The 16245-nt window shown below is 38.3% G+C and overlaps 3 protein-coding genes across 3 annotated transcripts; 1 reads left to right on the plus strand and 2 right to left on the minus strand.

The window, feature by feature from the left end:
• The first annotated feature begins 1680 nt into the window (after positions 1–1680).
• On the plus strand, positions 1681–5060 carry pdx1 (pancreatic and duodenal homeobox 1). The gene is made up of 2 exons (XM_043226857.1): positions 1681–2912; positions 4313–5060. The coding sequence occupies exons 1-2, from the start codon at positions 2525–2527 to the stop codon at positions 4675–4677; spliced, it is 753 nt and encodes a 250-aa protein (XP_043082792.1). The 5' UTR covers positions 1681–2524; the 3' UTR covers positions 4678–5060.
• A 111-nt stretch (positions 5061–5171) lies between these two features.
• Positions 5172–6536, minus strand: urad (ureidoimidazoline (2-oxo-4-hydroxy-4-carboxy-5-) decarboxylase). Its single transcript, XM_043226858.1, is given in 3 exon segments — positions 5172–5642; positions 5645–5935; positions 6016–6536. Coding segments are annotated over 3 exon segments (522 nt in total). The 5' UTR covers positions 6191–6536; the 3' UTR covers positions 5172–5586.
• Positions 6537–6955: 419 nt separating this feature from the next.
• flt3 (fms related receptor tyrosine kinase 3) lies at positions 6956–15970 on the minus strand. Its single transcript, XM_043226856.1, has 24 exons — positions 15899–15970; positions 15584–15672; positions 14657–14799; positions 14424–14530; positions 14209–14326; positions 13934–14079; positions 13170–13300; positions 12941–13079; positions 12580–12757; positions 12400–12497; positions 12213–12324; positions 11942–12126; positions 11039–11130; positions 10825–10957; positions 10637–10741; positions 10427–10537; positions 9733–9889; positions 9433–9545; positions 9168–9286; positions 8795–8917; positions 8597–8708; positions 8376–8475; positions 8058–8163; positions 6956–7974 (listed from the first exon to the last, which is right to left on the minus strand). The coding sequence occupies exons 1-24, from the start codon at positions 15924–15926 to the stop codon at positions 7816–7818; spliced, it is 2904 nt and encodes a 967-aa protein (XP_043082791.1). The 5' UTR covers positions 15927–15970; the 3' UTR covers positions 6956–7815.
• Positions 15971–16245: the final 275 nt, after the last annotated feature.

A 16245-nucleotide genomic window follows, 5' to 3' on the forward strand; every position in this document is an offset into this window, starting at 1 on the left:
TGCCTGCGACGTTTCTGTCGTTCATTCGTTCAGTGCGCGGTGAGATTTTCCTCAATGGGCGACTTAAACTTCATTTTAAACGCCATTATCATTCCTTTGCGGTCAGACATGTTTGCCCAAGCTTTACTGTCGCCACTAAGCAAGCCTATATTATCGCCATTCATTCTCTGCCGCGGATTATTATTAATTTGAAAAGTAAAGGCTCGGTTTCCACGTGGTTGCTCGCACCTCACCGCGTAATATTTCATTTTAAATAAAAATTCACTTATATTAGATCAATCAAAAGCTGCAGTATTTACACGGATGGCCAAAAGTGCATTTCCTTTCAGTTTTATAGACGAAGCGTCTCGTGTGCGGGCCGCTGGGTTTATCAACGTCTGATTACGTGTCGCTTTACATAACGCAATTGTACCATTATGATTTATCTGGACTCCCATTATCGAGTCGCACTTGGACGTTTATAGCTACGCATTACTCCTACTCAAACATACAAGTGGTTTCAGAACGCTTTTGCGTGTCTCCTAACTGGTTTATTGCGTTTTATCTGAAGTCTCAAAACGCATTTTAATTGCTAGCCGATTTTATGTACCAGTGCCTTAAGTTGTGTATTTCCTCTTTGGCATGGCAAAACTACATTACATATCACTTTACGCCATTATCCCTCTCATAACCTTCCACGGATATGATTCCAAACAGCGCCGTCTCACTCACGCTTCATAAAACCTTTTGTACTCTTTCAACATTGTGAAAATAGTCGCGGATAACGGTTTCCTTCCCTTTTCAAACGAGCTCATATATAAACACCATTAAGCGTCGTTACGAGGCTTGATTTGCGAGGAATGGATTCGCCCGAACTTTATGACGGCGCATGAGAGCCCCATTAAGATAGGAGAGAAAGTGCCATTATTGTCATTTGAAGAGGTCCGTGCAAACACGGCGCCGTATCGTATATTCCTACCCGATCTCACGAACGTGCGTATAAACAGCACGTCTAATGAAAATCAATACCCCTGGTATTGATACGCAAAAATGCACTTTGGGTTTATATGCTACGCGACGGACAGGATTAGGATTGTGAGGTAGATGCACGGCACGTGCACGCGAAAACTGCCAAAAACATGCGTATCATATACACTCCAAGGTCCATTTTTGCATATCAATACGTAACGTCACGCGTGTACTCGTCACTTTTTGAAGTCTTGACAAAGGCAAGCTTATAGTAAAGAAAAACGATTTAAGGGTCAATCGTCTGGGCTCTTTATTTACGCTGTCCATTTATTCTTGCATACACGCAAACGAATCGAAACGATGCTGAGTTCTGGAAAAAGAATTGGTTAAAGAATAAAATGTCAAATTCCAACACTTTTTACGAACGTGTTAAGTTAAATAAGAACTCCAAAACCGGAAAAATATTGGCAAATTTGATTTCGGTCTTTTTAAATTCTATATATAGCTCTATACATTATTGTTATTACTGTAATGTTTTTTTTTTGTTGTTGTTGCTTCAACGTACGAGACTTAGGAAATTCCCCTAATTGAAAATCACCTTTGCTGCACGTCCCTCCCTTGTTTTGACCTCTCCGAACATCTGACCGGCGGCTGCGCTCACGTTGCGCACACATTTCGAACTAATTGAGTTGTGTTTCACTCTCCATGTTAATTCGTTTACACCGAACAGCTCGTTTTTATTTATCCACGAGGACTTTAGTTAAATGAACCGTGGACGGGTGTGCTTAATGGCAGGTAAGCTTGGTTAAAGCAAAAGACAGACGCGTTGAGAGGTGTGCGTAATGCTTGCCCTTGTCGCCGGTGTCCATAGTTTTTACGTAACAAGGACTTAATGGAGCCTCTTAATGTGTTCGTTTAGAAGCCCGTGCGCTCTTTTTACGAGAAAAAAAAATGTAATAGGTAGGCTGAATTTGATCTAAACGCGTAGGCTGGGTGAAAGCTAAATTACATTTTGCGCTGTAGCACGTTTCCACGGACGACGTACTGTACTGTCAAAATTTGCTCAAAGACGATTAAAGCTCAAGTTGGTCTGGATTGCTTTGCCTTTGATAACTGATCATCGATTATGTCCCTTTTAAAAGTTGATTTGAATGTCATATTAACAATTTTTGCTGTTAATTAAACAGCGGCTGCATTTTCTGCAGAGATACTGATTCTCACATACACCTGTCTTCGCAGTACGATCTAACAACTGCAGGTGTAGCACATATAGTCTCGGGCAAACAGAAAGTGTTTGCCAAGGGCATTGATTTGAGCATGGTCAGTTCTGTTCAATTATTGTCAAACCGCGGGGCAGTCGAAAGGAAACACGTACAGAATCTGCAGCCAGTTGACAGCTTTGTGTAAACAGTGAAACCAGTGGTGCAGCAGGGTCACATGGTCGCGGTGGCACACCTATGAGGCCCTCGATCGGCGCCAGACGCTCAGACTGCAGGTAGAGCAGAGGTCCTGATCAGGGGCAGGGCGCTGGCTCAGGTGCTAGTGTACGGCACGGTCTCCCCGGTCTGTGGCAATCATGAATCGGGAAGAGCACTATTACCCTCCTAACCACCTGTACAAGGACTCCTGCGCCTTCCAGAGACACCCCAACGAAGACTACAGCCAAAACCCTCCGCCGTGTCTGTACATGAGCAGACAGGCTCAGTCCGTCTACGCCGCGCCGTCCTTGGGCGGCCAGGACCAGCCAAATCTCACCGACATTACTTCTTATAACATGTCGACCCGGGATGATCTGGCGGGGGCTCACCTTCACCTTCCCCAGACTCCGCAGACATCTCTACAGACGCTCGGCGGCTACGGAGACTCTCTTGACCTGTGCGGGGATCGGAGCAGGTACCATCTGCCCTTCCCGTGGATGAAGTCAACCAAATCTCACACGCACGCCTGGAAAGGACAGTGGACAGGTAACGTACTTCGGCGATTCGTCTTTAGGTTCACCGATTCACTTTTGACAAAAATGAAAGCGGGCCCTAAAGTCAGTCATCTCCAAAGTGCTTCACCGTGTTACAGAATATCCATTTAAAACTAGGCTAGGTAATTGCATTTCTAATTACCCAATTTAGTAAAACAACAAAAACCTTTATTTTCGTTGATTCCAAACGAGCCCGTGGTTATATCAACGGGACCAGGGTTCTGACAGCGGGCTGGGTTATCATAAGTTTTCACATTTTAATGCTGAAACTCGCTCCTAAAAAGTGTTACTGTCGTAATCGGTAGGCTTATGTACACGTCCCATTTTTCCTGAGTGGTCACTCAGTTTAGATCACATGCAGATTATTATTTTTGTGTGTGTGTGTGTGTGTGTGTGTGTGTGTTTATTTTATTCCTCCTTTTAAAATTGCACGTAAAGAAAACAATAAGAAAGTAGCCTAAAAAAGTTTGTTGTCTTTTTACTTTTGTCTAATAGTCTAGAAATTCTTAACTGCACATTGGATGGCTTTAAATTGCCTGATTTGTATTCTAAATATTTACAATTTCGAGAACAATGTTAAAATTTACTGTAAAAATGTTACGACTGTAAATTTTATAATAGTAGCCTATATAAAAATCGTATAATCAAAGCTAAGAACGTAGCATTATAGAAATAATTCCCTATATAATATCTAGCGTTCGTAGAATTTGTCATATAGCTGTAATTAATAAATATTATTTATATAATTATATTGGGATTAAATGAATCACCTGATGAAGGTAAATATTACTTGACCATTGCGAGGCATCATTTTTATGCAACAACATTACAGTGAAAATTAATTTGTTTCTTTTACTTTGAAGAGGTGATTTTTTGAAAAGATGAGTTCCCCAATTAGAAACCTTTTTGATTTTTTTATTCAAAAGCGAACAATTCTTGAAAAACCATCAGACGCAGAATAAAATCTCTAGCGGTGGATGCACGTCAAATTTCACCAGATGCGGACTGATTGAATCATATTAATGGAAAAATAGTCTGTAACACGACTTTTCGAGGTCATGCGTATATAGGCTACGCAATTTTCTTTGTCACTGAATCTAATAGGCCTATAGCAAACGTGGCCTGTTGAAATAAAAGCACAACTCGAGTTAAATGCATATTACTTTCAGCCTGAAACATCAAAAATGCATATTATTATTATATCTGGTTTAAGGTAGTCCTCATTTTTACGCGAATTATAGGCTACTGAATTCATTTGGAAGGTTTTGACCTTTGAGTTAACGCCCGTAAGATTTATTTTATACAACGCCCCGATGAAACGTTCAGATAAATGGTGTGTCTGTGTCGAAAACACGACCTTACTGAAATGTCCCTCCTGTTATTCTGTTTCAGGCCCTTACATGGTGGAGGCGGAGGAGAACAAGCGCACGCGGACGGCGTACACCCGAGCGCAGCTGCTCGAGCTCGAGAAAGAGTTCCTCTTCAACAAATACATCTCGCGCCCGCGCCGCGTGGAGCTCGCGCTCACCCTCAGCCTCACCGAGAGACACATCAAGATCTGGTTCCAGAACCGTCGCATGAAGTGGAAAAAGGAGGAGGACAAGAGGAGAGCCAGAGGAGTGGATCCCGAACAGGATTCCTCCATCACGTCCGGAGACCTGAAGGAGGAGTCGTGCGTCGCTCCGGGAACGGGACCCCCCTCGCCCCTGCACTCTCACCTACCTCCAGTCCCACAAAAGTCCTCAAACAAACACTGACCGACAGAGACACGCGTCAACGGCACGACCTGTCAGCCTGCCATCGACGAGCGGAAGTACAAGCGTGCCGGCGACAATGACAAGAGCTAGTCAAAACCTGTATATCTGTACAGGCCCCTGAAAGATTGACAGTAGGGGGCGCTCTCATTGCGTGAGAGGCGAAGCTCCCTGGAGTACGTGTTCTTGCGTAATAGAAATCCACGACGTCAACAAATCTTCATCAGCAAGGCATTGTTGGACACTATTATAATTGCATTTTTCGTATTTATAGATAGACAACGAAAAGTCAAATGCAAGCGACTATCTCTTATCATGAATTTCTTTCAACAACATAACATACTATTTATATAGCTACAGCTGAACGAATTAAAAGCGTGTGTGCAGTGTGGGGTCATGTCATTTGTTTTAATTCAGTGCAAAAAAGTAAAACTTTTTTTTTTTCACGACACAGCTTTCATAACCCGAAGTTTATTAAACGACGCGACACAAAAGCATAATTTGAAATGCAATAATTTATTGGAAGATGTACACATATATTCTGCCTGTAACGTTAATAGAAAGTATAGTAATTCAAAGTTATCCGGTCTTGAAGAGGCTCACGTCCTCAAAACGTTAGCACAAAATATTACATCATTCGTGGAACGCTCTTCTGAAACGTTTTAGTTGTATGTTAGGTCTACTCGGTTACAGTTCAGAGGTTCAGAGAACGTTCCAAAATGTTCACATTAGCTACGTTTACAAAACGAACGTTAAAATAGAACGTTACAGTTTTTAGAACAAATATTTGTTACTTCATATGGATCAATTAGGCATATAGGCGCATATATATATATATATATATATATATATATATATATATATATATATATATATATATATTATAGTACACATTTATGTAACGGTAACTTGTTACAATTTGGTTTGAGTCTCAGATATGACAATGTTGCGTAGTCTAAGGCTACAAATTTTTTAACCTCTTCGATCGCGCGCTCTAGTTCCGCAGCATGGTCGTTCTTCAAGCGTTCAGAGAGCTGGCGCACAACATCGGCTTTGTCGCTGAGACGGGCACAGATGACAAAAGGGAAGCCAAAGCGCTCCTTGTACACCGAGTTTAGACGGTGCATGTGCAGGAGCTCTGCGGAGTCCAGCGTGGTCATGCCGGCTCGACTCTGCTCTTCCTGAGACTCGCGCGTTAGCGTCCCTCTCTGGAGGTCCCGGCCCGCCAAGTCAGGGTGACACCGCAAAATGCCCTCTTTCCCTGAACCCAGTAAATAAATTATTGTGTCTGACTGAAACATTAGGAAACACCTGTGAATAAGACAAAGCGGAAGGAATCACCTGAGTCTGGCAGACTCTGAATGAACGCCGTTATGCGAGCCTCGATGTCCGCTAGATCTCTGAATGGCCGGTGCGACCATAGCGCAGCCGAAATGAGGGGACATTTTTCAACCACATTACCGAATAGGTTCACAAAATCCTCGTATGTTAGAGCATTTACAACGTGCATGTCCATGGCCCCGGCGCGTGTCCTCTGCAAACTGAAGAGAAATGGCAAAAGCCAATACTGGACGAGGTTAACGTCCGTTGGGGCAACTACTGTAAAACTGTTCCCATTTAAACATCAGAGTCTGCTAGCATGGGCCTAATGCCACGACTATTGGGATTATAGTCTAAATGTAACATACAAAATATACACCAATGTTTTCTGGTATTAATCAAATGCAACGATCCTGGTTTTCTTGGAAATGCATGGTTTTCTTGGTATCTCTGTTCATGTTTTGTGTAACAGCAAAAATCACCTGATCGAAATGTGACTGATCAGAGAAATACAATAAAACCGCTTCACATACCACACAAACACAAATAAAACAACTTAAATATAGATGAAACACAAACATTAAATAAGGATTAAAGGCTAAACAGTAGTTATTGTTCCTATTATTTGTTGTGCATTTAATGGTTCGGTTAATATTTTACAGTTGCAGTAGATTAGCTGGGTTTAGATTTCGCTTTGAAAATTAATGTTCTGTAAATATGTGCGCTATGTCGTGACAATACAAATATTGATGCCATGTTATAAAAGGTCTGATAACAGTTAAAAAGGGTTGTACAGCAGCGTTTAGGAGTGTTTTCCTGGTCTCATGTTCTGTTCTCCTGTCATCTAAAATGCTGTCACTAGTTCATGCACCGTGGCGCCACCCTCTGTAGCTCTGTGATATAAACACCTTCAATAAAAAACCTTAACTTATACAAAGCCATGAGACACAACACAAAAATGCACAATTTTTACTGTGTTTTATATGCTTTTGCATTGCATTTTAAACCCTGCATACAAATATAGGTTTATTTCGATGTTTTTATAAGCATTGTACAGTTTTTTTTTAACATTTAACATTTTTAGTTTTTATGCCCACTTGCTTACCGTCTCAGTGGACTTAAAAAGTTAGGGATGCTTAACCTCAACAGTAAGGGTGTTTAATGTAAAACTGTTAAACAAGACTCACTTTAAAGTGGGTTATGTTGTTTATAGGAAATCTGCACAAAAGCGCAAAGTAATGTTTTGTTAAGAATAAGCATAACTAACTCACCGTAGACTCTTCTTATTGCATGTTAAATAATACTTCAAGAATAATGATTAAGATAAGTGAATAAATATACTGAAAAATTAATATAAAGTTATTTTGTTATAAAAAAATAGAGCAATTTATCCGCAAAATGCAGCAAAAACTAAAACTTTTGTACTTCTCCACCACAGCATCTCTTGTAAGCCTTCATTATGGAGTACAGAAGCAGGTTATTCATCAGTTACAGTGGTAAGGTACAATATATATATAAGTTTGTTCTTTAGTTCCTAAGTTCCTAAAGAATCTTTCTTCTTAATGCTGTATGTTATTAATTACAGTGTAAACACTCATGGACAAAATAAAAAAAAAAAAGTTAAAAACCCTTCATCAAAAATCATGAAACACATTATTGGTGGTACAATATGCTCATGAAAACATTCCTTCCAATTTCTTCAACATTTTCTCTTAGAAATTAAAAATGCGTTGTGTAAGTGGCCAATATGAAAGCACAAGTTATGCATTATGTTTTCCTAATGCAAGGCTTTAACTCCCGTTCAGATAAGATGTTCTGCTCTTACTGATCCATTAATGTCCACAGCTTTTCTTTCATCTGAACTTCAGTGTCAGGCTGGCAAACATCCGTTTTTTTCTCCATCAGTGTAGCATCAGGGGTCACTGGAGCATTCTGGTATGTTATGTCATTGTGACAGTATCCTCCAATATTATAATAGAGCTGGAACCACATATCACAGTGAGTTTGCATCCACCGACAATTTAGACTAAATTTTTTAAAAAACATTTTCACACAAAAGTCACCCTTTCTTCCAAATCAGCCAGCTCTTTTTCCATGAAAGCTACAAGCTTGGAGAAACAAGGCCGGTTGACCGGATCGAGCATCCAGCAGCGACACATTACCTTGTAACTAAATGAACACAAACACGTTTTAAATATCATTCTTCTGTATTTCACACACACACACACACACACACACACACACACACACACACACACACACATATATATATATATATATATATATATATATATATATATATATATATATATATATATATATATATATATATATATATATATATATATATATACACACATTTATAAAATAGTGGCACTTACACAGATTCTTCAGCATAATATGGTTGCTCCATGTGATATCCACTTTCAATCATCCTGTAGAATGTGTCATTCACAGAAATGCCTGGATATGGGGTGACCCCTAGTAGTGAGTACGAAATATGTTCATATGTTTAATCAGAGATCATTTATAGGAATATCCTTGGCTCAATAAAAGCTAAAAGCTGTACACAGCAGAGAGAGAGAGAGAGAGAGAGAAACACCTAAAGAAAAGATTTCCCATAGCAGAATGCCATAGGCCCAGACGTCACTCTGCATTGTGTAAACCCCTTTGAAAATACTCTCAGGAGCCATCCACTTCACGGGCAAACGTACCTGCAAAAATATCACGTGGAAAATTAAAAGTCAGTTAAATAAAGACCAGTCACATCAAGACTATCATATGCAGACACAATACCTACATTTCCTCTCACAACGTAGTTGGTATCGTGTTCAATGTCTCTTGCGAGGCCGAAGTCACCGATCTTCACCTGTCTGCCATGTGTCACCAAAACATTTCTGGCTGCCAAGTCCCTGTGGATACACTGCAGACAGAAAATGATTCACTAAAGCCTTTTTTTTACAATGACTATATGGCAATATGAGAAAACAAATCAAGAAATAAAGCACTCAAATAATTAAAACATGCCTACAAGTGCAATGTACTGCAGCTGTTGTAACATGCTCATTTGGTATTCAGAGATAGCATTAGAAAAAAGGTGTAAAAATAAGTTAATAAAACTGTCGGTTAAATGAAAGGAAGAAGAAGTGACATTATAAGAAAGTTAAGATCACATTTTTAGACGACAGGAACTCCATGCCCTTTGCAACTTGAAAAGAGAAACTCAGAAGTTCATCATAGGTGAGACTCTGAAGTTCCTCTTCTTGACGTTTGTCTTCGCATTCAAGCATTTCTTTATGAAATTAACATAAATAATTATTTAATGAGCATATGTACATTCACATGTTTGCTTACTCTGAATTCAAAATATGTGGTATCAAATAAATATGAATATTCAAAATAGAAATAGAAAAAATGTAAAGTTAATTTATCACGTACCCTCAATAGTAGACACTGAGCTGATGCTGGGATGGAGGAGGAACTCGCTCTCTTGACCTTTGGTGGAGGGAGTCATGTGCACGTACTGGTTGTTGTCAGGCTCGATATACTCGCTGTGAAGGTGCAACAAGAAGAGAGATGCATACAGTCATTTACAGTAACTGTACGACAGTTTAGTCATTTATGTACACTTTTATATTTGTGGTTCCCCTTAGCACAATATATTCATTTTTCTCTCTTCCGCACTTGGCCAAAAAGGCCATTGCTGTAATTCACTGCCTGGTGGACATTTATGCAAACCTGGAGTTTCTCTTCTGCTGGAAGTTGTGGTAGAGGCCCCTGAACCTGTCCCTGTTGAAAGCGTCCGTCAGATATTTGTGAAAACTTTCCCTGTTGCTCTTCAGATAGTTCAAGAGGTCTCCGTTACAGCAGTACTGGAATATCAGGTAAATAGGACCTGTGGATTTCAAACAAACAAAGCTAGGACTTGCTGATTGTATATAATCCTGCTTATTTGATGCTCAAACATACAACCAATCCATCATTATCAAGCAGGTCCCACAATTACAAAACCCTATTCATTCATTATTTTAACGGGCAAATTAAATATCTTAAAAGACAGCTCTGGGATTGCAGAGTCGAGTATTTTGTTCAAGCTATCTGTTCACATTTTTCACACTTATTTTTAAAATAATCAAATTTAACTGTGCCTTTTTTTTGGTGAAAAACTACATTACCCATGATGCTGTAATATTTTCATGTATTGTTTCTATAAATATAATCAACAAATTAAAATGAAAGGTTTTATATTTCGCTATTGTTTTTCATTCGTAATGCGTCTTGGGATTGTAGTTGTTCCTCTCATTAAATCTATTAGGTCAACAACAAATGTTCAAATATTGTGCCTCAGATTCAAGTTTGCACTATATGCTGCGCTATAGGTTTCTCCAGTAGATTATATAATTCAGAAACCCACAACTTCTCCAAATCATACCTGTGCCTGTACAAGCACCGAGCAAGTTGACAATGTTTTCATGGTGTCCAATATGAGTCAGCATTTTCAATTCAGACATCAGAGCTTCCTTTTCCACTGCCTGGTGCTTGTCTGTTTAATCCATAAATGAACAACACAAAGCACACTTTACCATAATATGCCAGCCATGCATGCAATTGATTTATTTAGCTTCATTACATCATAACTTACCCTTTAACATTTTTACCGCTACCTGAATGGACACTCCTGGTTTGCTGATCCCATATGCTGTAGCCTGGACAACCATCCCAAAAGCTCCAGATCCCAACTCATTTCCTTTGGAAAGCCCATAAAACAAATTTGCAACACCTAATAAGTTATATATAGCACGTCTAAATAAAGTTTCTGGTGATCTTTACCGAGCTCAAGATTTTCTCGTGGAAATTCCCATTTCACGTCGTATTTAAACTCCCTGAAATCAATATATATGTAGTCATTGTCGTTGGGTCCGGTCATCTGAATCATCTGGATCTGACACTGGTACCCAGGCTTCTGTAATACAGACGTGAGAACATGTATTTCAAGAGGTAAGATCCACGAATCTAGGTGTTTGTTTGTTATTAATAGGTTTACCTTAACTCTGATGAAGATGATTAAGGCAAAGATGATCATGAGGAGAATAACAAAAACCAGGATACAAATCACGTAATCAATGCTGGGGAAAGCTGGGAAAAAAGCAGGTTAAAAAACAGCGTTAAACATATATTTGGAATGAAAATTAGCGTTGATTACTGAACTAACACTGGCAGAAAATTTGTGATAATTAAATCATATCAGAAAGAACAAATGTAAATGTGTTTTTGTACATTTCAATCCCTGAAAAATAAAAGTGCCCAATAAAACCTTTTCAAAGCTGCAAAAATGCTATGAATAAGGACAGGGGCTTTTTGGAACATGCTATATTTAATTATTTTCTTCTCTGTGTGGCGCACAAATATTTCCCACATATTTACATATAGAAATATGTAAATATATAGTGCATAGTTCACATACTGCAGTTCAAATGTTTGGAGCTGCTAAGATTCCAAGGCAGCATTTATTTTCTCAAAAAAACATGAAATGTAATATTTTATTACAAATTAAAAAGTGTTTTATTTTCAAATATTTGAAACTGTAGTTTACTATAATTTTCAGCATCATTGTTTCGGTTTTCAGTTATTGCTTATAATTGTCAATGAAAAAGAAAACGAAAACAGGTATCAAATATTTTTCAGTTGCCTTTTTTTTCAGGATTGTCTGATGGATAGAAAGTTCAAAAATAATTTTATTTAAGATGGAAATCTTTTGTAACAACGTAAAATACTTTACTGTCACTTCCAATCAATTTAATGAGTCCTTCACGAATAAACATTTTTGTAAAAACCTACTGAAACCCAACCCTTCGAATTCTTATTAGAACTAAGGTAAGATTATGTTAGACTATGTATAGGTTAACTCTCTGCTGAGCGCGGTGTTCAATTTAGGGTTTATACTTACTTGTTTGAGGTTGTAATGGGTCACTACAATCATTCCCTGCTTTATTAGAGATGCAGCATTTGATAGAATAGTCCTCGCTGTTCAATCTGGGTCTGGCGAAGTAAATTTTCTTCTGACAGAACTGATCTGAATCCATGATCCTGAGCTGGGCAACAGGTGTCTCTTTCCAGTCTCTTTTATGACAACTGCAAAAATATACAGATAAATGGTTTAATAAATGATCAAAAAGCAAACATACGATTCATGTTTAACGTTTATCGCTTCTTCTTACTTGTTATGCGATGGACAGATGTTCCAGGATACATTAAAGGGTAGCGAGCTTTCAGTGTCACAAGAGACGACGTTTGAATCATTGTGTAATGTTATTGTAATTTGGGGATTTTCTGCAAAATGCATCGCAAATAACCTTATTTCACGTTTAAAATTTCATTTTCAGTCAAATGTTTATGACCACTCACCTGAAATGCAGAGAGACATACTCCTTATGACACTATAGTGCTGATTCTTTAGTTTAATCTGATATTGGCCCGGTTCAGGGTTACACAGCCTAAATGTACTAATGAGAAAATTTGCTAAATAAGCAAACACAACAACACACTCTATCATTGGAACTGAAATGAACTGTGTAAGGTAAATACCTATTAAAATTATGGTAATGAGTCTCTCTGCACTGTATTTTGGTTTGATTTGGTGTAATCCAGTGACACTGGGCTTTTGGGTAGGAGAATACCAGAGCCTGGAAGCAGAAGCCTGCCTTATCTTGTGCTGCTATGCTGTTGTTCTCATTCAACTGGAATATGTCAATTTTGTAATTATCTGTCAAGGAAGAATCACAGAGGAAAAAAAATAGCATTTGCATAATAAACGGTTATCTCAGTTTTGAGGCTGTACACATCAGAACTCGGGAACTTTAGAAGCTGCACTTAATCCGCTAATCTATTAAAATATATATTTTTAAAAGAAATTCATTTTAATACAAAGGGCAATAGTTTTACTCACCAAGGACCCTGACATAGGTGTTCCTAGTTTGGTTGTTTTTAGATACGCAGATATACTCCCCACTATGTGTCACGTTCACGGATTCGATAAATAAGTATTCTGTCCAGTGTCTAAAATATATTGATGGGATTCCCTTGATCTGAATTAAGAGCAGGAAAAAGATTTGCAAATGGTCAGAGCGGTGCAACATTGATGTGATATTTCTTTCTGGTTATCATCCATGTCTTACTGCTTTGTTATTGAAGTGCCAGCTCAGTTCTGGAGCATCCCTAGACTGTATGGTGCATCGCAGTAGCAGAGACTGACCAGATTTTAGGAAAATCGTCTGAGCCTTTTGCCCGTCCCCTTTCCTCTCGAGATCTAAACGACGACCAATACAATACACAGAAGGTTTTCATGCTAAACTAAAACCACATCCTATAACATCTAAATAATGTCAAACAGTGCTGAACTTTTTCCTAGTAACTTGCTAAACTTCTTAACACTGTGCCAGATATTATAATGTTATATCTTAATACTTAGTATCTGACGTTTCTGGGTTTAAAGTAGAAGTCATTTGTTGATGTATAACATGTATAAAATATATACTGTATAATGACATAATGTTATATATAAGGATTTTAGTGCACAGCGAGTATTTGGGTTTTTATCAGCTTTTTTTATCAGGTTTTGCTGCAGAACTGGGCTACTTTAACACTTTTGTCGCAGGTTGTTTTTCATGTCTGTGGCTTGAAGCTACCCAAATGACATGATATTTAGCCCCCGCAATACAAATTTTTCCATGGAAATCTCACCAAAATTCAAAGTTGAATTTAATTCAAATTAGCAATTTAGAACGACAGTAATCACAGCTGAAAATTTCATTTTTGATCAAATAAATGCAGCTGTGGCGAGCATAAGAAACTTTCAAACACATCCGAAAACTGTACGGACCCCAAACACTGGAACGGCGGTGTACCGGTGTATTAAAAATCATGTCAATACGTTACGTACCGAAATGATGAAGCTGAGTACATTCCCTTCCCACTGAATTACTGGCACAGCACACGACATTTAGACTTTGATGATGATCACTGTCACTCTTCATAATGCTCTCTGTCTTATACCGTACATTTTTCTTGCCCTCCTCTGGATTTTTACTAAAAGGAAAACAATCAATTGAATCACAGACGTGCAGTTAAAGTAGTATTTTATCTAATAAATGATCCCAATAAGAAGCTCTTCAGAAGCAGTATCTAGAGTGGTAGCAGGCCATAATGTCATATTACCTGTTACCATACCACATGATGACTGGCTTTGGGTTCCCCTCAGAAGTACACACTAATTGAGCTACATTTGTATACCTTTCACTTGCGATAGCTTTGAGCACGGGAACCGATGGCCTTCCTACAGAGCCAACAAAGATATATCTTCAAGTAAATGTAGCAACCTAAGCATAGTATCGCTATATAAATATATTTCCTCCATTTTACGTTTTACTTACTTTGCGGCAACCAAACAACTGTAACGCTATGATTGCCACAGATTACAGAGTATGTTTCATTTTCAAATCTCTCTGTGTGCTGTAATGCATGCATAGAGATGTTCGTCCTGCAGGAAGCATAAACAATATGAACCGATCATTCATGATATATTACATATCAAGCGATGTATTAGAGTAATCCATTCAAAACTCCATTAAACAATCATCATTTATACAACGGATGCCGTATAAACCTTTGGTGGCAGAGGCATTTAAGCCCATCTGAGCTGTTTTGTTGGCATGCGCTGTAAATCTCCACAGTTTGTTCTTCAGTGAAATCCAGTTTAATTGGGTCAGGACTCATCAAATGAGTCTCTTCCAATGTACATCTTACAGTCTAAAAAAAAAACAAGTTCACTTATGTTTAATTATCAAAATAGCGAACATAGTTCCGACAGTAACTAAAATACAAACATCTGTGGTTATTACAGCAATTTCTGTAAAATCATCAGTTCTGCTTTTATTTTTAGCTGCTTTTTAACTGTTAAAAACTGGCTGTGAATGCAAATTAAGAAAAAGACTCAATGCTCCTTCTTGCAGAATCTTAAAAAAAATATCTTACAAAAATCTTTTAATAAAATAAGAAATCAGAATCTTAAAAAAATAAAAAAAAGGTGTTTGAATATATTTAACATATAACTGTAATATAGGCAAATATACTCGCATATTTTATTATCAAATGCCTTAAAAATGTATTATTTTATTGTTTTACTAAAGAAATTTATATAACAAGAATTTTATTTGATCTTTCCTCAAGAGATCCCTTTTACAGTGATGACAGCAGCATCACTTTAAGGACAAATCTCTTTTTTAATCACTTTACATTTTATAAACCTTGTTAAGATTGTTATCATTTACAGTAAAAACTGAAAACTGTTTAAATCTCACCAGAAAAGTGCCTAAAATGACCATTTATAAATCAAAAGGGGCATCTATGTGCAGACGTTCAAATCAGTGTGAGGCAAATTTTTTGCTCCGGTGAATAGTTCACCCTCAGGAGTCTCTAACCTCAGTCCTGCGGCATATGCGGGTGAAGCTAAAATATTTGCTTGAAATGAGCCTTCGAACTATATGCAGAAAGCTGTAGTGAGCCGGTGAGGGGCTGATAAGAAGGACTTTACCGATCCATCAGTGTCACACTGAGGATGAGTCTCGGTCGAAGCGTCCGACACCGCGCTGGCGCGAGCGCTCCACTCCAGCACGAGCAGCACTTCGGCGCGAGATAAAGAACAACACAAACATGAGAGAAAGAGAACCAAACCAACAACCACTCTACCTGGATAAATTAAATCGTATGACTTACAATTGAGCTAAATGAATCGCGTGCGTGCGTTAAAATGCGCTCATAACATCATAAATAGCCTAAATAAAGTAAATATTTGCAGTTTGTCGCTATTTGACTGGCCCGCAAGTAACAAATGTTTGGTTTGACTTACCCACCAAAAGCCTTTTTCCTGGACGCATCGCGTGAAGGCATAACAGCTTCTTCCCCGACCCTTGACTGATCATGAAATAGGATGGACAGCGAACAAAGAGGCAAAGACTTTCACTTCAGCGCATGACACAAAACATCACTTCTTAATATGGCACAAAGACTGTCGCTTCAGCACATGACATGAAACGCTTAGGCACCTCTTTAACCCTTGTATGATGTTTATATTATTGTTACTCATCCAGTGTTCCTGGGACTGGGTGCATTTTGGGGTTTTTAAACCAACACAATCAAATATTATATGCTAAAATACCCAACAGATGTTTACTTCATCCTAATTACTAGCAATTT

The sequence above is a fragment of the Puntigrus tetrazona genome, chromosome 24 (genome assembly GCF_018831695.1).
Source record: "Puntigrus tetrazona isolate hp1 chromosome 24, ASM1883169v1, whole genome shotgun sequence".
In the NCBI taxonomy this organism is placed as follows: domain Eukaryota; kingdom Metazoa; phylum Chordata; class Actinopteri; order Cypriniformes; family Cyprinidae; genus Puntigrus; species Puntigrus tetrazona.